Source organism: Pseudophryne corroboree, chromosome 10, assembly GCF_028390025.1.
Source record: "Pseudophryne corroboree isolate aPseCor3 chromosome 10, aPseCor3.hap2, whole genome shotgun sequence".
Taxonomy (NCBI): Eukaryota; Metazoa; Chordata; class Amphibia; order Anura; family Myobatrachidae; genus Pseudophryne; species Pseudophryne corroboree.
Window position 1 is genome coordinate 175,395,963 of NC_086453.1, and position 25,836 is coordinate 175,421,798.

General features: G+C 46.5%; 1 protein-coding gene across 6 annotated transcripts in view; it reads left to right on the forward strand.

The window, feature by feature from the left end:
* The window catches only part of CCDC30 (coiled-coil domain containing 30), a 687,183-nt gene that overhangs the window by 588,175 nt on the left and 73,172 nt on the right, over positions 1–25,836 (forward strand). For all 6 annotated transcript variants that reach the window (XR_010188622.1, XM_063942948.1, XM_063942949.1 and 3 more), the window contains one exon: positions 9,383–9,504. Coding sequence is in view for 5 of the 6 variants with exons in the window: in XM_063942948.1 (XP_063799018.1) it covers positions 9,383–9,504 (122 nt within the window). In the remaining variant the exon portion in view is untranslated. The remainder of the gene's footprint in view (positions 1–9,382; positions 9,505–25,836) is intronic.

The following is a 25,836-nucleotide window of genomic DNA, read 5'->3' on the forward strand; positions in this document are numbered from 1 at the left end:
TTTTTGTACATTTATTTTATTTATCTTTTCCTGTCCCTGCAGTCCAAGTGATCTGGGGGTGAGCTGGAGTCCAAGTGATCTTGCCCAGATCACTTGGACTGCAGCTCACCCCCAGATCACTTGGATTGCAGCTCACCCCCAGATCACTTGGACTGCAGCTCACCCCCAGATCACTGGGGGTAAGCTGCAGTCCAAGTGATCTGGGGGTGAGCTGCCCAGACACTTACCACCAAGCACAACTCCCCCCCCCCCCCCCCCTCGCCTTAGTGGTCCTGGTTCCTCAGTCCCGGAGGAAGCAGATGCTGTCGGAGATGCTGAGGGCACGGAAATAGAGGTAACAGCGCTGCCCGTTGTCTCCGGAGCTGCCGCTGCTGTAGGCAACTCCAACATCGGGTCCTGCCGCCGCTGCTCTCCCCGCCGCGCTCCTGAAGTGGCAGGCAGCTCCACTGTAGCGTCTGGTCCCGCCGCAGCTTGACCTCAATGCCTATGGGTGATTGGACCAGCGGATCCAGTACTGGATCCGCTGTCCAATCACATCTGCCTCGCTGACAGGGGCAGGTTTTCCCTGTCAACGAGGCACTGGTACATGTTCCGCTTCCCCCGCAGTTTTTTAATGGGCTTTTACAACCCTGTGCTTGGCCCCGCCCCCCTTTCTCTCCCATTCCAATTGTTAACGGGAGGCACTGCTATCTGTGCCTCCCAAAGTGATTTAAAGATTTAAAATGCTTATCATAATATAAAGAGATTACTTATGACACAGAATATGTGTCATAAGTATCTTCTTTATATTATTTTTATCATTAATGGCAGGGGAGGCACTGCCTCCCCTGACTACAAGTTCCTGCTTTGTGGGCCTTCGTAGTAGAATCTTGAAAGGGCAGGATGATAGGGAGACGCGGGGCGGCAGGGAGGGGATAGGGAGACGTGGAGCTGCAGGGAGGGGATAGGGAGACGCGGAGCTGCAGGGAGGGGATAGGGAGACGTGGAGCGGCAGGGAGTGGATAGGGAGACGCGGGGCGGCAGGGAGAGGATAGGGAGACGCGGGGGCGGCAGGGAGGGGATAGGGAGACGCGGGGCGGTAGGGAGGAGATAGGGAGACGCTGGGTGGCAGGGAGGGGATAGGGAGACGCGGGGCGGCAGGGAGGGGGATATGGAGACGCGGGCGGCAGAGAGTGGATAGGGAGACGCGGGGCGGCAGGGAGGGGATAGGGAGACGCGAAGCTGCGGGGAGGGAATAGGGAGACGCGGGCGGCAGAGAGTGGATAGGGAGACACGGAGCTGCAGGGAGGGGATAGGGAGACGCGGGGCGGCAGGGAGGGGATATCGAGTCGCGGGTGGGAGGGAGGGGATAGGGAGACGCGGGGAGGGAGGGGATAGGGAGACGCGGGGTGGGAGGGGATAGGGAGACGTGGAGCTGCAGGGAGGGGATAGGGAGACGCGGGCGCAGGGAGGGGATAGGGAGACGCAGGGCGGCAGGGAGGGGATAGGGAGACACGGGGCGGTAGGTAGGGGATAGGGAGACGCGGGCGGCAGAGAGTGGATAGGGAGACGCGGGGCGGCAGGGAGGGGATAGGGAGACGCGAAGCTGCAGGGAGGGAATAGGGAGACACGGAGCTGCAGGGAGGGGATAGGGAGACGCAGGGCGGCAGGGAGGGGATATCGAGACGCAGGGTGGGAGGGAGGGGATAGGGAGACGCGGGGTGGGAGGGAGGGGATAGGGAGACGTGGGCGGCAGGGAGGGGATAGGGAGACGTGGGGCGGCAGAGAGTGGATAGGGAGACATGGGGCGGCAGGGAGGGGATAGGGAGACGCGAAGCTGCAGGGAGGGAATAGGGAGACACGGAGCTGCAGGGAGGGGATAGGGAGACGCAGGGCGGCAGGGAGGGGATATCGAGACGCTGGGTGGGAGGGAGGGGATAGGGAGACGCGGGGTGGGAGGGAGGGGATAGGGAGACGTGGGCGGCAGGGAGGGGATAGGGAGACGTGGGGCGGCAGAGAGTGGATAGGGAGACATGGGGCGGCAGGGAGGGGATAGGGAGACGTGGGGTGGGAGGGAGGGGATAGGGAGACGCGGGGAGGGAGGGGATAGGGAGACGTGGAGCTGCAGGGAGGGGATAGGGAGACGCAGGGAGGGGATAGGGAGACGCGGGGCGGCAGAGAGTGGATAGGGAAACGCGGGGCGGCAGAGAGTGGATAGGGAGACATGGGGCGGCAGGGAGAGGATAGGGAGACGCGGGGCGGAAGGGTGGGGATAGGGAGACGCGGGGTGGGAGGGAGGGGATAGGGAGACGCGGGGAGGGAGGGGATAGGGAGACGTGGGGCGGCAGGGAGGGAGGGGATAGGGAGAAGCGGGGCGGCAGGGAGGGAGGGGATAGGGAGGCGCTGGGCGGCAGGGAGGGGATAGGGAGGCGCTGGGCGGCAGGGAGGGAGGGGATAGGGAGACACGGGGTGGCAGGGAGGCTTCTCTTGCCTTTCAGATGCAGTAGACATCACCATCCGCAGCGTCTCCCCTCTGCCCATTCTATGCTCATCTTGGGGCTTCCGGCAGCAGTAATGACGATAATTTTAGGGGGAGGGATCGTCGATGGCAGCCAGAGGGGAGAACATGAAGTGCTGTCTAGAGCGGAATCCTTCCTAATGACGCCTCTGACTCTCCTCCGCATAATGCCGACAGCCCTGCCCCTGCTCCTCCTCTCTAAAAATTATATTTTGCTAGGTAATCTGTAAACCCAGACCAGGGGCGGCCGCGGCGAGGGTCTAGCCTGCCACAGCCGTCAGTCACCTCACCAACGCCAGTGTGTTGATTTCCCTGCTCCATGTCTCTAACAGAAATAGACGGAGCTGCGCGTATGAGAGAGCAGGTCAGGAGACGGGCGCCGCCCACACTGACAGCCTAACACGCATCCTAGGCGCCGTCAGCACTAACATGCCGTGCGCTTGTGTGGCGCCCGTCTCCTGACCTGCTCTCTCATACGCGCAGCTCCGTCTATTTCTGTTAGAGACATGGAGCAGGGAAATCAACACACTGGCGTTGGTGAGGTCACTGACGGCTGTGGCAGGCTAGACCCTCGCAGCGGCCACCCCTGGTCTGGGCTTACATAGCAAAATATTATTTTTTTAGTAAAATAGATTTAAGTGGAGCATGCCGCCCTCCAGTGGCCAGCGCCCATAGGCAGCTGCCTAATGGTAGCGCCGGCCCTGCAAAGGAGATCCTTTGTGACGTGCTGGTAGTAACCCAAGATTTAATGGATTAATAGCATACCCTCTAACACAGAGGTCCTCAAACTCGGTCCTCGGGGGCCCACACAGTGCATGTTTTGCAGGTCTCCTCACAGAATCGCAAGTGAAATAATTAGCTCCACCTGTGGACCTTTTAAAATGTGTCAGTGAGTAATTAATACACCTGTGCACCTGCTGGGTTACCTGCAAAACATGCACTGTGTGGGCCCCCGAGTACCGAGTTTGAGGACCTCTGCTCTAACATAAGTGTATGTAAATTAAGTGGGAAGCCTAGGAGCAAAGCATTTTGTACCCGGTGGAAGGGGTTATGTTGGAGGGTCTGTAATAAATTGCATGCTTACAATTTGGCTACCTCTCCTGTCAGCTTCCAGTGACATCATTGTTTACTAGTAAAACTGTAGCTATATTCTTATGAATATTTCTCTAACGTCCTAGTGGATGCTGGGAACTCCGAAAGGACCATGGGGAATAGCGGGCTCCGAAGGAGGCTGGGCACTCTAGAAAGATCTATGACTACCTGGTGTGCTCTGGCTCCTCCCACTATGACCCTCCTCCAAGCCTCAGTTAGATCTTGTGCCCGGCCGAGGTTGGATGCACACTAGGGGCTCTCCTGAGCCTCTAAAAAGAAAGTATACGAGGGACTAAGGGGAGAAGAAGCGAACTCGCCTGCTTGCAGCCGGATTGGGCTTCTTAGGCTACTGGACACCATTAGCTCCAGAGGGATCGACCGCAGGCCCAGTCCTTGGTGTTCGGTCCCGGAGCCGCGCCGCCGTCCCCCTTACAGAGCCAGAAGCAAGAAGAGGTCCGGAAAATCGGCGGCAGAAGACATCAGTCTTCACCAAGGTAGCGCACAGCACTGCAGCTGTGCGCCATTGCTCCTCATACACACCTCACACTGCAGTCACTGAGGGTGCAGGGCGCTGGGGGGGGCGCCCTGAGCAGCAATAAAAACACCTTGGCTGGCAAACATACATCACATATAACCCCCAGGGCTATATGGATGTATTTTAACCCCTGCCAGAATCCATAAAAATGCGGGAGAATAGGCCGCGGAAAAGGGGCGGAGCTATCTCCCTCAGACACACTGGCGCCATTTTCTCTTCACAGTGCAACTGGAAGAAAGCTCCCTAGGCTCTGCCCTGTAGTTTTCAGGCTCAAAGGGTTAAAAAGAGAGGGGGGGCACTAAATTTAGGCGCAATATTGTATATACAAGCAGCTATGGGGGAAAATTCACTCAGTTATAGTGTTAATCCCCACATTATATAGCGCTCTGGTGTGTGCTGGCATACTCTCTCTCTGTCTCCCCAAAGGGCTTTGTGGGTCCTGTCCTCAGTCAGAGCATTCCCTGTGTGTGTGCGGTGTGTCGGTACAGCTGTGTCGACATGTTTGAGGAGGAGGCTTATATAGTGACGGAGCAGATGCCGATAAATGTGATGTCGCCCCCTGTGGGGCCGACACCAGAGTGGATGGTTAGGTAAAAGGTATTAACCGACAGTGTCAACTCCTTACATAAAAGGCTGGATGACGTAACAGCTATGGGACAGCCGGCTTCTCAGCCCGTGCCTGCCCAGGCGTCTCAAAGGCCATCAGGGGCTCAAAAACGCCCACTCATTCAGATGGCAGACACAGATGTCGACACGGAGTCTGACTCCAGTGTCGTCAAGGTTGAGACATATACACAATCCACTAGGAACATCCGTGACTTGATCCCGGCAATAAAAAATGTGTTACACATTTCTGACATTAACCTCTAAAAATGGGTTTTTATGTTTGGGGAGAAAAAGCAGGCAGTGTTTTGTTCCCCCATCAGATGAATGAATGAAGTGTGTGAAAAGCGTGGGTTCCCCCTGATAAGAAACTGGTAATTTCTAAAAAGTTACTGATGGCGTACCTTTTCCCGCCAGAGGATAAGTTACGCTGGGAGATATCCCCTAGGGTGGATAAGGCGCTCACACGGTTGTCAAAATAGGTTTGGCACTGCCGTTTTAGGAACGGCCACTTTGAAGGTACCTGTTGATAAAAAGCAGGAGGCTATCCTGAAGTCTGTATTTACACACTCAGGTACTAGACTGATACCTGCAGAGCGTGCTGCTGCAGCGTGGTCGGTGACCCTGTCAAACATACTAGTTTGCTAACATGAGAACATATTAAAGACGTCGTCTTATATATGAGGGATGCACAGAGGGATATTTTGCCAGCTGGCATCCAAAATGAATGTAATGTCCATTCTGTCAGGAGGGTATTAGAGACCTGTCACTGAACAGGTGATGCTGCCCTTAAAAGGCGCATAGAGATTCTGCCTTATAAGGGTGAGGAATTATTTGGGGATGGTCTCTGGGACCTCGTATCCGCAGCAACAGCTGGGAAGAAATATTTTTACCTCAATTTTCCTCACAGACTAAGAAAGCACTGTATTATCAGGTACAGTCCTTTCGGCTTCAGAAAAGCAAGCGGGTCAAAGGCGCTTCCTTTCTGTACAGAGACAAGGGAAGAGGGAAAAAGCTGCACCAGTCAGCCTGTTCCCAAAATCATAATTCTTCTCTCGCTTCCTCTGAGTCCACAGCATGACGCGGGGGCTCCACAGGTGTAGCCAGGTACGGTGGGGGGCCGTCTCAAAAATTTCAGCGATCAGTGGGCTCGCTCACAGGTGGATCCCTGTTTCATTCAAGTAGTATTTCAGGGGTACAAGCTGGAATTTGATATGTCTTCCCCCCGCCGTTTTCCTCAAATATGCCTTGCCGACAACTCCCTCAGGCAGGGAGGCTGTGCTAGAGGCAATTAATAAGCTGTATTCCCAGCAGGTAATACTTAAGGTGCCCCTACTCCAACAAGGACGGGGTTACTATTCCACACGGTTTTGGGGTACCGAAACCGCATGGTTCGGTGTGACCCTTTTTTATATTTAAAATCCTTGAACACATACATAAAAAATTCAAGTTCAAGATGGAATCGCTCAGGGCGGTTATTGCAAGCCTGGACGAGGGGGATTACATGGTATCCCGGGACATCAAGGATGCTTACCTGCATGTCTCTATTTACTATCCTCGCCAGGAGTACCTCAGATTGTGGTACAGGATTACCATTACCAAGTCCAGACTCTGCCGTTTGGACTGTACATGGCACCGAGGGTGTTACCATGGTAATGGCCGGAATGAGGATACTCCTTCGAAAAGGGGAGTTTTTAATTATCCCGTAATTGGACAATCTCCTTATAAGGGCGAGGTCCAAGGAGCAGTTGCTAGTCGGGGTAGCACTATTTTGGAAAGTGCTACAACAGCACGGTTGGATTCTAAACAGTCCAGAGTCACAGCTGGTTCCTACGATACGTCTACTGTTCCTGGGGATGGTTCTGGACACAGACCAGAAATAAGTGTTTCTCCAGGAGGAGAAAGCCAAGGAGCTGTCATCTCTAGTCAGAGACCTCCTGAAGCCAAAACAGTTATCGGTGCATCATTGCACGCGAGTCCTGGGAAAAATGATAGCTTCCTACGAAGCAATCCCATTCGGCAGGTTCCATGCAAGAACTTTTCAGGGGGACCTGTTAGACAAGTGGTCCGGGTCGCATCTTCAGATGCATTAGGCTGATAACCCTGTCTCCAAGGACCAGGGTATCTCTACTGTAGTGGCTGCAGAGTGCCCATCTTCAAGAGGGCCGCAGGTTCGACATACAGGACTAGGTCCTAGTGACCATGGATGCCAGCCTTTGAGGCTGGGGGGCAGTCACACAGGGAAGAACCTTCCAGGGACTTTGGTCAAGTCTGGTGACTTCCCTACATAAATATTCTGGAACAGAGGGCCATTTACAATGCCCTGAGTCAGGCAAGGCCTCTGCTTCAAAACCAGCCGGTCCTGATCCAATCAGGCAACATCACGGCAGTCGCCCATGTAAACCAACAGGGCGGCACAGGAAGCAGGATGGCGATGGCAGAAGCCACAAGGATTCTCCGATGGGCGGAAAATCATGTGTTAGCACTGTCAGCAGTGTTCATTCCCGGAGTGGACAACTGGGAAGCAGATCTTCTCAGCAGACACGACTTCCACCCGAGAGTGTGGGGACTTCATCCAGAAGTCTTCCAAAGGATTGTACACCATTGGGAAAGGCCACAGGTGGACATGAAGGCGTCCCGCCTCAACAAAAAGCTATAAAAGATATTGCGCCAGGTCAAGGGACCTTCAGGCGATAGCTGTGGACGCTCTGGTAACACCGTGGGTGTACCAGTCGGTTTATGTGTTCCCCCCTCTGCCTCTCATACCAAAGGTACTGAGAATAATAAGAAGGCGAGGAGTAAGAACGATACTCGTGGTTCCGGATTGGCCAAGAAGAGCCTGGTACCCAGAACTTCAAGAAAATATATCAGAGGATCCATGGCCTCTGCCGCTCAGACAGGACCTGCTGCAGCAGGGGCCCTGTCTGGTCCAAGACTTACCGCGGCTACGTTTTGATGGCATGGCGGTTGAACGCCGGATCCTAAAGGAAAAGGGCATTCCGGAGGAAGTCTTTCCTAAGCTGATTCAAGCCAGGAAAGATGTAACTGCAAAACATTATCACCGCATATGGCGGAAATATGTTGCTTGGTGTGAGGCCAAAAAAGGCCCCAACAGAGGAATTTCAACTAGGTCGATTTCTGCATTTCCTACAAGCAGGAGTGTCTATGGGCCTAAAATTAGGCTCCATTAAGATACAGATCTCGGCTCTGTCGATTTTCTTCCAAAAAGAATTAGCTTCAGTACCTGAAGTTCAGACATTGTAAAAGGAGTGCTGTATATTCAGCCCCCGGTGGTGCCTCCAGTGGCACCTTGGGATCTCAACGTGGTGTTGAGTTTCTTAAAAATCACATTGGTTTGAACCACTAAAAACCGTGGATCTAAAATATCTCACGTTGAAAGTGGTCATGTTATTGGCCTTGGTTTCGGCCAAGCGTGTATCAGAATTGGCGGCTTTGTCATATAAAAGTCCTTATCTGATTTTCCATATGGATAGGGCAGAATTGAGGACTCGTCCCCAGTTTCTCCCTAAGGTGGTATCAGCTTTTCACTTGAACCAACCTATTGTGGTGCCTGCGGCTATTAGGGACTTGGAGGATTCCAAGTTACTGGACGTAGTCAGGGCCTTGAAAAATTATGTTTCCAGGACGGCTAGAGTCAGGAAAATTGGCTCGCTATTTGTCCTGTATGCACCCAACAAGTTGGGTGCTCCTGCTTCTAAGCAGACTATCGCTCGCTGGATCTGTGACACGATTCAGCAGGCGCATTCTGCGGCTGGACTGCCGCATCCTAAATCAGTGAAAGCCCATTCCACAGGGAAGGTGGGCTCATCTTGGGCGGCTGCCCGAGGGGTCTCGGCTTTACAACTTTGCCGAGCTGTTACTGGGTCAGGGGCAAACACGTTTGCAAAATTCTACAAAATTGATACCCTGGCTGAGGAGGACCTTGAGTTCTCTCATTCGGTGCTGCAGAGTCATCCGCACTCTCCCGCCCGTTTGGGAGCTTTGGTATAATCCCCATGGTCCTTTCGGAGTTCCCAGCATCCACTAGGACGTTAGAGAAAATAAGATTTTACTCACCGGTAAATCTATTTCTCGTAGTCCGTAGTGGATGCTGGGCGCCCATCCCAAGTGCGGATTGTCTGCAATACTTGTAAATAGTTATTGCTAACTAAAGGGTTATTGTTGAGCCATCTGTTGAGAGGCTCAGTTGTTTTCATACTGTCAAACTGGATATAGTATCACGAGTTGTACGGTGTGATTGGTGTGGCTGGTATGAGTCTTACCCGGGATTCAAAATCCTTCCTTATTATGTCAGCTCGTCCGGGCACAGTGTCCTAACTGAGGCTTGGAGGAGGGTCATAGTGGGAGGAGCCAGTGCACACCAGGTAGTCCTAAAGCTTTACTTTTGTGCCCAGTCTCCTGCGGAGCCGCTATTCCCCATGGTCCTTACGGAGTTCCCAGCATCCACTACGGACTACGAGAAATAGATTTACCGGTGAGTAAAATCTTATTATAATTGTATAGCGCAACGGAATATGCTGCGCTATATAAGAAACAGTTAATAAATAAATATTGGTTCAACCAACAAAATGGATGTCTTCATTGTTTAGGTGACATTTATTATTTTACTTTGACAACATGTGTTTTGTTTCTAGCGTACACACTGTGAAAACACTAATCAGAAGCTTTCTGAAGAGCTCTTTCATTTGCAGCAGGAGAAGGGGCAGTTGCACAAGGAGTATGAAAATATCCTTAAACAGCTGGATGATTACATTCGGTAAGATGGCAGGGAAGGTAACACATTCTCCTGGCTATTTGGCGTCTTATGCAAATTCCATTTCCTTACTATGGGAATGGACAGACTTTTCCACTTCTCCAGGATTAATACTTAAAGTGCGTATACATACTGTAGTCTGATCCAACCGCTCCATAAAAACTGCTGAGCTGTCTGATAAAAACACAGGTAGCTAAATTTAAAAGTTGTACACCCATAGTGGGAGAAAAGCCAGTGGCGCCGGCATTGCACCGCTGTGCATGATCCTGGCGTCGGCATTGTGATCGCGGGATCCCGTGCGGCGGTATGTTAACCGCATTCCTTTCATATATACCCTATACACGTAGCCTGAAGGTCATTTTATACAATATTGTTAATATTTTTGTGCATGAAACAAAGTTTTTGTACATACATAAAATTCATTTACAGATGTAGCCACCTTTATCTTGACTGGCTGAGGCGTTTGTCCCAATCGAGCATACGCAGCGTCCCGAGGTGTAGGGAGGCGCGCCTAGTCACAGAGAGGCGTACCTAATCGCACGGAGAGCATTTGGCGTTACCTTTACATGTAATACCTGTGATCATCCACCAGATGTCGCTTTTTACAATCACCACTGCGCATGCGTGTGGTCTCCCATAAAATACAATACTGAAATATATAATAAGGACTACTTTTCTAAGGCGGCTCATTACACTGCATACAGTAAATACTTATTACGCTGCATTATTTAATACAGTAAATACTCATTGCTCTGCGTTATTTAATACAGTATATACGGTACAGATGCAAATAGTACAGCATACAGTATATGATCCATCTACAGTACTTTATGAATATGTGAGCGTCCAAGTCCCGCAGACAAAACAACATAAAACCAGTAGTGTATACTGTCGCAAATTGACGTGTTAGAAGTTCACTATTGCCTCTTGAGATTAGGAATTTTGTACAGTATGTTAGCGTCCTAATCCCGTAGCCATTACAGCATAATCAAAACCAATGGATTTATTCATCTGTCTGCGGCGAAGTGGTTGAAGTGTTCCGCTTCCTATACTCATAGTCCCGGGTTCGATTCCTAAAGTACGAATGCATGTTAGTTTTTTCCAGACACCTTATTATTATTTTTATTCACATAAACCAGGGCAAAGCTGCAGGAGCGGTTCTACTGTTGAGGTTCTATGCTCCGTACAGTACACATACAATTCTGTAGCAGGGTAGACTCAATAGAAATGGCTACCACCTATGACTCCTTGCCCCATGGAGGCCCTAGGCTACAGAGCAAGTAGCAGTGCAGATTTTGCAGGCTATGGGGAAATGCTGAAGGAGGGTCACAATCCCCTAGCTAAAATACACAGGGGCGATAGGAATAAGTGAGGTGTCTGCACATTATGGTACACCGGACTCGATCGCATAGCACACTGGCAAAATGGCCACTGCCCCTGAACCCCCACCATGTGGCAGGCAGCGCTCGGATATGGAGTGAGAGATGGTATAAGTTTTGCAGGCTACGGTGCAATGCTGAAGGAGCGTCACAATCCCCTAGCCAAAAAACACAGGGGCGATAGAGATAAGTGAGGTCTATGCATATTACGTTACACCGGGCTCGATCGCATGGCAAACTGACAAAACACAAGTTTTACATAAAGCAGGGCAAAGCTGCAGGAGAGTTTCTACTGTCAAGGTTCTATGCACTGTACGGTACACATACAATTCTTTAGCAGGGCAAACTCAATTGAAATGGCTACCGCCTGTGACTCCTAGCTCCATAGAGGCACTCGGCTATGGAGCAAGTAACAGCACAGATTTGAAGCAATGCTGAAGGAGCGTCAGAATCCCCTAGCTAAAATACACAGGGGTGATAGGGATAAGCGAGGTCAATGCACATAACGATACACCGCAAAGTTCCCCATGGTTTTGATTATGCCTTTTCTTTGAACACAGTATTTTCCACTGCCTCGCCCTACCCCCATCCCACTTTCCCCTTCCCCCCTGGGAGCCTGCAAAGTACATGCAGTAGACAGAGATGGAGTTCCGATCAGGTTACAAGACATGTGCAAAAGTATACTACTGTATGTAGGAAAATCCCCCAACTACTCTGATTTATGTGAAACCTGTGTGCACCCTTTCATTGAATGTATAACAAAGAAAAAATAATAATAAAGTGAATGTCACGAAAACATAGAAAAAAAAAGGTTGGCACTTTGGGACTCTCAGCGTGGGTGGTGGGAGCCTTCATCCCTAGGTTGGTATGGAAGGGGAGACAATTAGCTACCGGAGGGTACCAACCCCAAGTTTCTGTGACCCCCACAAGGCTCATGGCAAGCGTCGGAACCCATGGTGGGTCTGAATTAACGGGCCCATTATAGTCTATGGGAAAATGGGCCCACTTTGCGTACTGATATCTCTGGTTCTGGGTGTCCCAGAGACTCAGCACTGGTACCATACAAAAGAGGAGACTCTTGGCTTTCGGGGCAGACCAACCACTAGTTTATGTGACACTGGCAAGGGAAACGGGAAGCAACCGTGTTTCTGGTCCCCTCCAGTTGTCCGCCTAGCTTGCACAGGATGCAGGGTTTCTGGCTAGATAGGAAATACTGTACAGAAATGCTAAGCATGGTAATTTGACATCCAGGAACATAGGGAGAAGTTTTTATCTCTCTCCATTATACTTAGAAAAATTACACTTGCCACTGTACGTTACAAGCTGTTCGTGCTAATTAGTACACTAGTAGAACATACTGTACAGAGATACTAAGGACAGTGATTTGGCATCCACGAACTTAGGGAGGAGCTTTAATCTCTCTCCATTGTAATCTTTCTAAGTATAATGGAGAGAGATAAAAGCTCCTCCCTAAGTTCCTGGGTGCCAAATTACAGTCTTTAGTATCTCTGTATTCTATGTTCTACTAGTGTACTAATTAGCATGAACAGCTTGTAACGTACAGTGGCAAGTTTAATATTTCTATGTATAATGGAGAGAGATAAAAGCTCCTCTGTAAGTTCCTAGATGCCATATCACCATCCTTAGTATCTCTGTACAGTATGTTCTACTAGTGTACTAATTAGCACAAACAGCTATTAACGGAATGCCAAATCACCGCACTTAGTATCTCTGTACAGAATGTTCTATTAGGGTACTAATTAGCACGAACAGCTTGTAACGTACAGCGGCAAGTTTAATCTTTCTATGTATAATGGAGAGAGATTATAGCCCCTCAGTAAGTTCCTGGATGCCAAATCACCTGTTCTGTTAGGGTACTAATTAGCTGTTTGTGCTAATTAGTACCCTAACAGAAAATACTATACAGAGATACTAAGTACGGTGATTTGGCATCCAGGAACTTACTGAGGAGCTTTTATCTCTCTTCATTATACATAGAAAGATTAAACTTGCCGCTATACTTTACAAGCTGTTCTTGCTAGTTAGTACCCTAATAGAACATACTGTACAGAGATACTAAGGATGGTGATTTGGCATCCAGTTAAAAGCTGTTTGTGCTAATTAGTACACTAGTAGAACATACTATACAGAGATACTAAGGACGGTGACTTGGCATCCAGGAACTTACTGAGGATCTTTGATCTCTCCATTATACATAGAAAGATTAAACTTGCCACTGTACTTTACGAGCTGTTCATGCTAATTAGTACACTAGAAGAACATACTGGGGACTCGGACTCATACAGTACTTGCATTTCAAAAGCACCGTATTTTCCACCGCCTCCCGCTTGCCCATCGCCCTTCCCCCCTGGGATCCTGCACAGGTCATGCAGTAGACAGGGATGGAGTTATTCACATAAACCAGGGCAAAGCTGCAGGAGCAGTTGTACTGTTAAGGGTCTATGCACCATATGGTACACATACAATTCTGTAGCAGGGCAGACTCAATTGAAATGGCTACGCCTGTGACTCCTCGCCCAATGGAGGCCCTCGGCTATGGAGCAAGTAACAGCACAGATTTGGTAGGTCACGGGGCAATGCTGAAGGAGCGTCAGAATCCCCTAGCTAAAATACACAGGGGTGATAGGGATAAGTGAGGTCTTTGCACATAACGATACACCGCAAAGTTCCCCATGGTTTTGAATATGCCTTTTCTTTGAACACAGTATTTTCCACTGCCTCACCCTACCCCCATCCCACTTTCCCCTTCCCCCCTGGGAGCCTGCAAAGTACATGCAGTAGACAGGGAGGGAGTTCCGATCAGGTTACAAGACATGTGCAACAGTATACTACTGTATGTAGGATAATCCACCGCCCACTCTGATTTATGTGAAACCTGTGTGCACCCTTCCATTGAATGTATAACAAAGAAAAAAAATAATAAAGTGAATGTTACAGGAACACATTAAAAAAAGGTTGGCACTTCCTTCCCATTGGTGTTGGTTTATGCCTTATGGGACTCTGACGCTAATACTTGTATTTCAAAAGCACAGTATTTTCCACTGCCTCTTCCTACCCCCATCGCCCTTCCCCCCTGGGAGCCTGCACAGGTCATGCAGTGGACAGGGAGGGAGTTCAGGTCAGGTACAATACACAAATGCTGACGATCTACAGTACTGTGTTGCTCAGTTAGTTGCGTCGGAATACACTAATTTATACTCATTACCGCTGTGTATTTGTATATAGCGGAATGAATCGCTGCTGCAGATTTACTTTGATTTATGTGAAACCTGTGTGCACCCTTTCATTGAATGTACAACAAAGAAAAAATAATAATAAAGTGAATGTCACGGGAACATATAAAAAAAAAGGTTGGCACTTTGTGACTCTCAGCATGGGAGGTGGGAGCCTTCATCACTAGGTTGGTATGGAAGGGGAGACAATTAGCTACCGGAGGGTACCAACCCCAAGTTTCTGTGACCCCCACAAGGCTCATGGCAAGCGTCGGAACCCATGGTGGGTCTGAATTAACAGTCCCATTATAGTCTATGGGAAAATGGGTCCAATTTGCATACTGATATCTCACTAGTTTATGTGATACTGGGAAGGGAAACGGGAAGCAACCGTGTTTCGGGTCCCCTCCAGTTGTCCGCCTAACTTGCACAGGATGCAGGGTTTCTGGCTAGATAGGAAATACTGTACAGAAATGCTAAGCATGGTAATTTGACATCCAGGAACATAGGGAGGAGTTTTTATCTCTCTCCATTATACTTAGAAAAATTACACTTGCCACTGTACGTTACAAGCTGTTCGTGCTAATTAGTACACTAGTAGAACATACTGTACAGAGATACTAAGGACAGTGATTTGGCATCCACGAATTTAGGGAGGAGCTTTAATCTCTCTCCATTGTAATCTTTCTAAGTATAATGGAGAGAGATAAAAGCTCCTCCCTAAGTTCCTGGGTGACAAATTACAGTCTTTAGTATTTCTGTATTCTATGTTCTACTAGTGTACTGATTAGCATGAACAGCTTGTAACGTACAGTGGCAAGTTTAATATTTCTATGTATAATGGAGAGAGATAAAAGCTCCTCTGCAAGTTCCTATATGCCAAATTACCGTCCTTAATATCTCTGTACAGTATGTTCTACTAGTGTACTAATTAGCACAAACAGCTATTTACGGAATGCCAAATCACCGCACTTAGTATCTCTGTACAGAATGTCCTATTAGGGTACTAATTAGCACGAACAGCTTGTAACGTACATGGCAGGTTTAATCTTTCTATGTATAATGGAGAGAGATAAAAGCTCCTCAGTAAGTTCCTGGATGCCAAATCACCGTACTTAGTATCTCTGTACAGTATGTTCTATTAGGGTACTAATTAGCTGTTCGTGCTAACTAGTACCCTGATAGAAAATACTATACAGAGATACTAAAGACGGTGATTTGGCAACCAGGAACTTATGGAGGAGCTATTATCTCTCTACATTATACATAGAAAGATTAAACTTGCTGCTGTACTTTACAAGCTGTTCTTGCTAGTTAGTACCCTAATAGAACATACTGTACAGAGATACTAAGGATGGTGATTTGGCATCCAGTTAAAAGCTGTTCGTGCTAATTAGTACACTAGTAGAACATACTATACAGAGATACTAAGGACGGTGACTTGGCATCCAGGAACTTACTGAGGATCTTTGATCTCTCCATTATACATAGAAAGATTAAACTTGCCACTGTACTTTACGAGCTGTTCATGCTAATTAGTACACTAGAAGAACATACTGGGGACTCGGACTCATACAGTACTTGCATTTCAAAAGCACCATATTTTCCACCGCCTCCCGCTTGCCCATCGCCCTTCCCCCCTGGGATCCTGCACAGGTCATGCAGTAGACAGGGATGGAGTTATTCACATAAACCAGGGCAAAGCTGCAGGAGCAGTTGTACTGTTAAGGGTCTATGGACCATATGGTACACATACAATTCTGTAGCAGGGCAGACTCAATTGAAATGGCTACGCCTGTGACTCCTCGCCCAATGGAGGCCCTCGGCTATGGAGCAAGTAACAGCACAGATTTGGTAGGTCACGGGGCAATGCTGAAGGAGCGTCAGAATCCCCTAGCTAAAATACACAGGGGTGATAGGGATAAGTGAGGTCTTTGCACATAACGATACACCGCAAAGTTCCCCATGGTTTTGAATATGCCTTTTCTTTGAACACAGTATTTTCCACTGCCTCACCCTACCCCCATCCCACTTTCCCCTTCCCCCCTGGGAGCCTGCAAAGTACATGCAGTAGACAGGGAGGGAGTTCCGATCAGGTTACAAGACATGTGCAACAGTATACTACTGTATGTAGGAAAATCCACCGCCCACTCTGATTTATGTGAAACCTGTGTGCACCCTTCCATTGAATGTATAACAAAAAAAAATAATAATAAAGTGAATGTTACAGGAACACATTAAAAAAAGGTTGGCACTTCCTTCCCATTGGTGTTGGTTTATGCCTTATGGGACTCTGACGCTAGTACTTGTATTTCAAAAGCACAGTATTTTCCACCGCCTCTTCCTACCCCCATCGCCCTTCCCCCCTGGGAGCCTGCACAGGTCATGCAGTGGACAGGGAGGGAGTTCAGGTCAGGTACAATACACAAATGCTGACGATCTACAGTACTGTGTTGCTCAGTTAGTTGCGTCGGAATACACTAATTTATACTCATTACCGCTGTGTATTTGTGTATAGCGGAATGAATCGCTGCTGCAGATTTACTTTGATTTATGTGAAACCTGTGTGCACCCTTTCATTGAATGTACAACAAAGAAAAAATAATAATAAAGTGAATGTCACGGGAACATATAAAAAAAAAGGTTGGCACTTTGTGACTCTCAGCATGGGAGGTGGGAGCCTTCATCACTAGGTTGGTATGGAAGGGGAGACAATTAGCTACCGGAGGGTACCAACCCCAAGTTTCTGTGACCCCCACAAGGCTCATGGCAAGCGTCGGAACCCATGGTGGGTCTGAATTAACAGTCCCATTATAGTCTATGGGAAAATGGGTCCAATTTGCATACTGATATCTCACTAGTTTATGTGATACTGGGAAGGGAAACGGGAAGCAACCGTGTTTCGGGTCCCCTCCAGTTGTCCGCCTAACTTGCACAGGATGCAGGGTTTCTGGCTAGATAGAAAATACTGTACAGAAATGCTAAGCATGGTAATTTGACATCCAGGAACATAGGGAGGAGTTTTTATCTCTCTCCATTATACTTAGAAAAATTACACTTGCCACTGTACGTTACAAGCTGTTCGTGCTAATTAGTACACTAGTAGAACATACTGTACAGAGATACTAAGGACAGTGATTTGGCATCCACGAACTTAGGGAGGAGCTTTAATCTCTCTCCATTGTAATATTTCTAAGTATAATGGAGAGAGATAAAAGCTCCTCCCTAAGTTCCTGGGTGCCAAATTACAGTCTTTAGTATCTCTGTATTCTATGTTCTACTAGTGTACTAATTAGCATGAACAGCTTGTAACGTACAGTGGCAAGTTTAATATTTCTATGTATAATGGAGAGAGATAAAAGCTCCTCTGTAAGTTCCTAGATGCCAAATCACCATCCTTAGTATCTCTGTACAGTATGTTCTACTAGTGTACTAATTAGCACAAACAGCTATTTACGGAATGCCAAATCACCGCACTTAGTATCTCTGTACAGAATGTCCTATTAGGGTACTAATTAGCACGAACAGCTTGTAACGTACATGGCAGGTTTAATCTTTCTATGTATAATGGAGAGAGATAAAAGCTCCTCAGTAAGTTCCTGGATGCCAAATCACCGTACTTAGTATCTCTGTACAGTATGTTCTATTAGGGTACTAATTAGCTGTTCGTGCTAACTAGTACCCTGATAGAAAATACTATACAGAGATACTAAAGACGGTGATTTGGCAACCAGGAACTTATGGAGGAGCTATTATCTCTCTACATTATACATAGAAAGATTAAACTTGCTGCTGTACTTTACAAGCTGTTCTTGCTAGTTAGTACCCTAATAGAACATACTGTACAGAGATACTAAGGATGGTGATTTGGCATCCAGTTAAAAGCTGTTCGTGCTAATTAGTACACTAGTAGAACATACTATACAGAGATACTAAGGACGGTGACTTGGCATCCAGGAACTTACTGAGGATCTTTGATCTCTCCATTATACATAGAAAGATTAAACTTGCCACTGTACTTTACGAGCTGTTCATGCTAATTAGTACACTAGAAGAACATACTGGGGACTCGGACTCATACAGTACTTGCATTTCAAAAGCACCATATTTTCCACCGCCTCCCGCTTGCCCATCGCCCTTCCCCCCTGGGATCCTGCACAGGTCATGCAGTAGACAGGGATGGAGTTATTCACATAAACCAGGGCAAAGCTGCAGGAGCAGTTGTACTGTTAAGGGTCTATGGACCATATGGTACACATACAATTCTGTAGCAGGGCAGACTCAATTGAAATGGCTACGCCTGTGACTCCTCGCCCAATGGAGGCCCTCGGCTATGGAGCAAGTAACAGCACAGATTTGGTAGGTCACGGGGCAATGCTGAAGGAGCGTCAGAATCCCCTAGCTAAAATACACAGGGGTGATAGGGATAAGTGAGGTCTTTGCACATAACGATACACCGCAAAGTTCCCCATGGTTTTGAATATGCCTTTTCTTTGAACACAGTATTTTCCACTGCCTCACCCTACCCCCATCCCACTTTCCCCTTCCCCCCTGGGAGCCTGCAAAGTACATGCAGTAGACAGGGAGGGAGTTCCGATCAGGTTACAAGACATGTGCAACAGTATACTACTGTATGTAGGAAAATCCACCGCCCACTCTGATTTATGTGAAACCTGTGTGCACCCTTCCATTGAATGTATAACAAAAAAAAATAATAATAAAGTGAATGTTACAGGAACACATTAAAAAAAGGTTGGCACTTCCTTCCCATTGGTGTTGGTTTATGCCTTATGGGACTCTGACGCTAGTACTTGTATTTCAAAAGCACAGTATTTTCCACCGCCTCTTCCTACCCCCATCGCCCTTCCCCCCTGGGAGCCTGCACAGGTCATGCAGTGGACAGGGAGGGAGTTCAGGTCAGGTACAATACACAAATGCTGACGATCTACAGTACTGTGTTGCTCAGTTAGTTGCGTCGGAATACACTAATTTATACTCATTACCGCTGTGTATTTGTGTATAGCGGAATGAATCGCTGCTGCAGATTTACTTTGATTTATGTGAAACCTGTGTGCACCCTTTCATTGAATGTACAACAAAGAAAAAATAATAATAAAGTGAATGTCACGGGAACATATAAAAAAAAAGGTTGGCACTTTGTGACTCTCAGCATGGGAGGTGGGAGCCTTCATCACTAGGTTGGTATGGAAGGGGAGACAATTAGCTACCGGAGGGTACCAACCCCAAGTTTCTGTGACCCCCACAAGGCTCATGGCAAGCGTCGGAACCCATGGTGGGTCTGAATTAACAGTCCCATTATAGTCTATGGGAAAATGGGTCCAATTTGCATACTGATATCTCACTAGTTTATGTGATACTGGGAAGGGAAACGGGAAGCAACCGTGTTTCGGGTCCCCTCCAGTTGTCCGCCTAACTTGCACAGGATGCAGGGTTTCTGGCTAGATAGAAAATACTGTACAGAAATGCTAAGCATGGTAATTTGACATCCAGGAACATAGGGAGGAGTTTTTATCTCTCTCCATTATACTTAGAAAAATTACACTTGCCACTGTACATTACAAGCTGTTCGTGCTAATTAGTACACTAGTAGAACATACTGTACAGAGATACTAAGGACAGTGATTTGGCATCCACGAACTTAGGGAGGAGCTTTAATCTCTCTCCATTGTAATATTTCTAAGTATAATGGAGAGAGATAAAAGCTCCTCCCTAAGTTCCTGGGTGCCAAATTACAGTCTTTAGTATCTCTGTATTCTATGTTCTACTAGTGTACTAATTAGCATGAACAGCTTGTAACGTACAGTGGCAAGTTTAATATTTCTATGTATAATGGAGAGAGATAAAAGCTCCTCTGTAAGTTCCTAGATGCCAAATCACCATCCTTAGTATCTCTGTACAGTATGTTCTACTAGTGTACTAATTAGCACAAACAGCTATTTACGGAATGCCAAATCACCGCACTTAGTATCTCTGTACAGAATGTCCTATTAGGGTACTTTTTAGCACGAACAGCTTGTAACGTACATGGCAGGTTTAATCTTTCTATGTATAATGGAGAGAGATAAAAGCTCCTCAGTAAGTTCCTGGATGCCAAATCACCGTACTTAGTATCTCTGTACAGTATGTTCTATTAGGGTACTAATTAGCTGTTCGTGCTAACTAGTACCCTGATAGAAAATACTATACAGAGATACTAAAGACGGTGATTTGGCAACCAGGAACTTATGGAGGAGCTATTATCTCTCTACATTATACATAGAAAGATCAAACTTGCCACTGTATGTTACAAGCTGCTCGTGCTAATTAGTACACTAGAAGAACATGCTGTACAGAGATACTACGGACAGTGATTTGGCATCCATGAACTTAGGGAGGAGCTTTTATCTCTCCATTATACTTAGAAAGATTACAATGGAGAGAGATAAAAGCTCCTCCCTAAGTTCCTGGATGCCAAATCACTGTACTTAATATCTCTGTACAGTATGTTCTACTAGTGTACTAATTAGCACGAACAGCTTGTAATGTACAGCGGCAATTTTAATCTTTCTATGTATAATATAGAGAGATAAAAGCTCCTCCCTAAGTTCCTGGTTGCCAAATCACCATCCTTAGTATCTCTGCATAGTATTTTCTATTAGGGTACTAATTAGCACAAACAGCTAATTAGTACCCTAATAGAACATACTGTACAGAGATACTAAGTACGGTGATTTAGCATCTAGGAACTTACTGAGGAGCTTTTATCTCTCTCCATTATACATAGAAAGATTAAACTTGCCGCTGTACGTTACAAGCTGTTCGTGCTAATTAGTACACTAGTAGAACATACTGTACAGAGATACTAAGGACGGTGATTTGGCATCTAGTAACTTACAGAGGAGCTTTTATCTCTCCATTATACATAGAAAGATTAAACTTGCCACTGTACGTTACAACCTGTTCGTTACAACCTGTTCGTGTTAATTTGTACACTAGTATAACATACTGTACAGAGATTCTAAGGACAGTGATTTGTCATCCACGAAGTTAGGGAGGAGCTTTAATCTCTCCATTGTAATCTTTCTAAGTATAATGGAGAGAGATAAAAACTCCTCCCTTACTTCCTAGATGCCAAATTACCATCCTTAGTATCTCTGTACTCTATGTTCTACTAGTGTACTAATTAGCACGAACAGCTTGTAACGTAGAGTGGCAAGTTTAATCTTTCTATGTATAATGGAGAGAGATAAAAGCTCCTCTGTAAATTCCTAGACGCCGAATCACCGTCCTTAGTATCTCTGTACAGTATGTCCTACTAGTGTATTAATTAGCACGAACAGCTTGTAACGTACAGTGGCAAGTTTAACCTTTCTATGTATAATATAGAGAGATAAAAGCTCCTCCCTTAGTTCCTGGTTGCCAAATCACCGTCCTTAGTATCTCTGTATAGTATTTTCTATTAGGGTACTAATTAGCACGGACAGCTTGTATCGTACAGCAGCAAGTTTAATCTTTCTATGTAAAATGGAGAGATATAAAAGCTCCTTTGGAAGTTCCCAGATGCCAAATCACCATCCTTAGTATCTCTGTACAGTATGTTCTACTAGTGTACTAATTAGCATGAACAGCTATTAACTGGATGCCAAATCACCATACTTCGTATCTCTGTACAGTATGTTCTATTAGGGTACTAATTAGCACGAACAGATTGTAACGTACAGTGGCAAGTTTAATCTTTCTATGTATAATGGAGAGAGATAAAAGCTGCTCAGTAAGTTCCTGGATCCCAAATCACCGTAGTTAGTATCTCTGTACAGTATGTTCTATTAGGGTACTAATTAGCTGTTTGTGCTAATTAGTACCCTAATAGAAAATACTATACAGAGATACTAAAGACGGTAATTTGGCAGCCAGGAATTTATGGAGGAGCTTTTATCTCTCTACATTATACATAGATAGATCAAACCTGCAACTGTACGTTACAAGCTGCTCGTGCTAATTAGTACACTAGAAGAACATGCTGTACAGAGATACTACGGACAGTGATTTGGCATCCACAAACTTAGGGAGGAGCTTTTATCTCTCTCCATTATACTTAGAAAGATTACAATGGAGAGAGATAAAAGCTCCTCCCTAAGTTCCTGGATGCCAAATTACTGTACTTAGTATCTCTGTACAGTATGTTCTACTAGTGTACTAATTAGCACGAACAGCTTGTAACGTACAGCGGCAAGTTTAATCTTTCTATGCATAATGGAGAGAGATAAAAGCTCCTCAGTAAGTTCCTGGATGCCAAATCACCGTACTTAGTATCTCTGTACAGTATGTTCTACTAGTGTATTAATTAGCACGGACAGCTTGTAACGTACTGTTGCAAGTTTAATCTTTCTATGTATAATGGAGAGAGATAAAAGCTCCTCTGAAAGTTCCTAGATGCCAAATCATCATCCTTAGTATCTCTGTACAGTATGTTCTACTATTGTACTAATTAGCATGAACAGCTGTTTTACCGGATGCCAAATCACCGTACTTAGTATCTCTGTACAGTATGTTCTATTAGGGTACTAATTAGCACGAACAGCTTGTAACTTAGAGCGGCAAGTTTACTCTTTCTATGTATAATGGAGAGAGAGAAAGTTCCTTCCTAAGTTCCTGGATGCCAAATCACCGTCCTTAGTATCTCTGTACAGTATGTTCTATTAGGGTACTAATTAGCTGTTTGTGCTTGTTCACGGGACCACATTAAAAAAAAAAGGTTGGCACTTCCTTCCCATTGGTGTTGGTTTATGCCTTAGGGGACTCAGACGCTCGCATTTGTAAACACGGTATTTTCCACCGCCTCCTTCTAGCCCATCGCCCTTCCCCCCTGGGAGCCTGCACAGATCATGCAGTGGACAGGGAGGGAATTCAGGTCCTGTGCAATACACAAACGCCGAAGATCTACAGTACTGTTTTGCTCACTCAGAATACACTCATTTCTACTCATTACTGCTGTGTCGATGCATTTAGCGTAAAGAATCACTCCTGCAGATCTACTCTGATTTATGTGAAACTTGTGTGCATCCTTCCATTGGATGTATTAGACAGAAGAAAAAAATATTAAAGTGAATGTCATGGGAACACATTTAAAAAAAAAAAGGTTGGCACTTCCTTCCCATTGGTGTTGGTTTATGCCGTAGGGGACTCGGACGCTCATATAATTGCATTTCAAAGGCACAGTATTTTCCATTGTCTCCCCCTACCCCCATCGCCCTTCCCCCCTGGGAGCTTGCACAGATCATGCAGTAGACAGGGAGGGAATTCAGGTCCTGTGCAATACACAAACGCCGAAGATCTACTGTACTGTTTTGCTCAATTTGTTGCGTCAGAATACACTCATTTCTACACATGGCCGCTGTGTAGTTGCATTTAGCGTAAAGAATCGCTCCTGCAGATGTACTCTGTTTTATATGTAACTTGTGTGCACCTTTCCATTGACTGTCTTACAATGAAAATAAAATAATACAGTATATTACAGGTTGAGTATCCCATATCCAAATATTCCAAAATACGGAATATTCCGAAATACGGACTTTTTTGAGTGAGACTGAGATAGTGAAACCTTTGTTTTTTGATGGCTCAATGTACACAAACTTTGTTTAATACTCAAAGTTATTAAAAATATTGTATTAAATTACCTTCAGGCTGTGTGTATAAGGTGTATATGAAACATAAATGAATTGTGTGAATGTACACACACTTTGTTTAATGCACAAAGTTATAAAAAATATTGTCTAAAAGGACCTTCAGGCTGTGTGTATAAGGTGTATATGTAACATAAATGCATTCTGTGCTTAGATTTAGGTCCCATCACCATAATATCTCATTATGGTATGCAATTATTCCAAAATACGGAAAAATCCGATATCCAAAATACCTCTGGTCCCAAGCATTTTGGATAAGGGATACTCAACCTGTATTACAATTAAAAATAAAATAAAATAAAAAAGGCACATCCGGTCTCGAACCCTGGACCCCCAGCGTGGGAGGTGGGAGCCTTCATCGCTAGCCCACAACGCCTCATGAAAGATTCCCAATTTCATGTGTAAAAGTACAGCAAACAGCGCCCGGCCCCCTCCCCATTGGTGTTGGTTTATGCCTTAGGGGACTCAGACGCTCGCATTTGTAAAGCACGGTATTTTCCACCGCCTCCCGCTAGCCCACCATTCCCATTATGCCTTAGGGAACTCAGACGCTCATGTACTGTACATGTATTTTAAAAGCACAGTGTAGGTCACCATCTTTTTCCACCGCCTCCCGTTACGCCTACAGTATTAACATTACAGTCGTCACTGACCAATTGCCAGAGCTGTAGATCAATCCGCCACTATACTGTACGATCGAAAGTACTGGATTAGTGGAGCATTAGCCACCCAGTGGTAAAGATGTGCAATGCATGCTGAGTATCTAGAATCGCCTCAACGTGCCTGCCTGTGATTAAGCTCAGCTATCGCCTTAACGATAGCTAAACGTCCGTCTTGGCGGAGAATCGGTCAAGATAAAAGTGGCTACATCTGTATGTTTACTATACAATGTATAACGTATTGTTCAGAATGTGCTCACCTACAGGGATGGGGGGGGGGTCTTGTGCTAGCTGCAGAAAAAGAGGGAGGTGGATCCTTGCCTCATTAGGGTTATATGAGTCTAGTGTTACTCTGTGCTCCTGCTGCAAGGCTCCTAATAACTTGAGTATAAATAACTCTTCGTCTACAGTACATATGTCCTGTAGTTGTGAGATTCTGCAAGTAGATGATGAAAGTATAATGATGGATTGATTGGAATGGCACAAATGTATTGAAAAAGGTTTTGTTTACGAAAATAGTTGTATGTGATACACAGGGCTTAAAGTGGTCCTGGTGAGGTGGTGGGACCATGGAGGCACCAGGACCTGAGGAAGGAGTAGGTCATTGCAGCTCATCAGCAACACTAGTGCCGCCTGTATCATCGATTGACGCAGATAATGGGGGGGGGGCTTTTCTGTTGGAATTACTGTGCAGGGCAATGGAGGAGGTGGAACTAGTTCCCCCTACGGGTAGTCTTCAGGCTGCCGACTGTCGGGATCCCAGTGCACAGTATATCGGCGCCGGGATCCCGACAGCCGGCATACCGACAGTTTATCTCCCTCGTGGGGGTCCGCGACCCCCCTGGAGGGAGATTAAATAGCGTGGCGCGCGCCACCGTGCCCGCAGCATGGCGAGCGCAGCAAGCCCGCAAGGGGCTCATTTGTGCTCGCCACGCTGACGGTATGCCGGCGGTCGGGCTTCCGGCGTCTGTATGCTGGTTGCCGGGAGCCCGGCCGCTGGCATACCATACTACACCTCCCCTACCATTACAGGTGGTGGATACATATAGTGCAGAAGGTTACAGCAATTCCTATTTGTATGTAGTTGGCTAACAATCAATAAATAAATGGTAGTTTACTGCCAGCCGGAAGTGTGGGCATAAAAGTACAGTTAACAATCCAAAGTGGTCAGTGGGTTTCTAAAGAGCAGTAAACAAGCCACACATGGTGAAACGTGCATCTACAGATCTGGTCTGTGCATGGACTGGACCACGTACTGAGCCACCTGGTATTGTTTGTTGTTTTACTTCTCTAGCATCCATAAGGGATACGGGGGTCTTAGTATGATGGGTTATAGATAGGGTCCAAAGGAGCCAGTGCACTTTCAATTTCTTCAACTGGG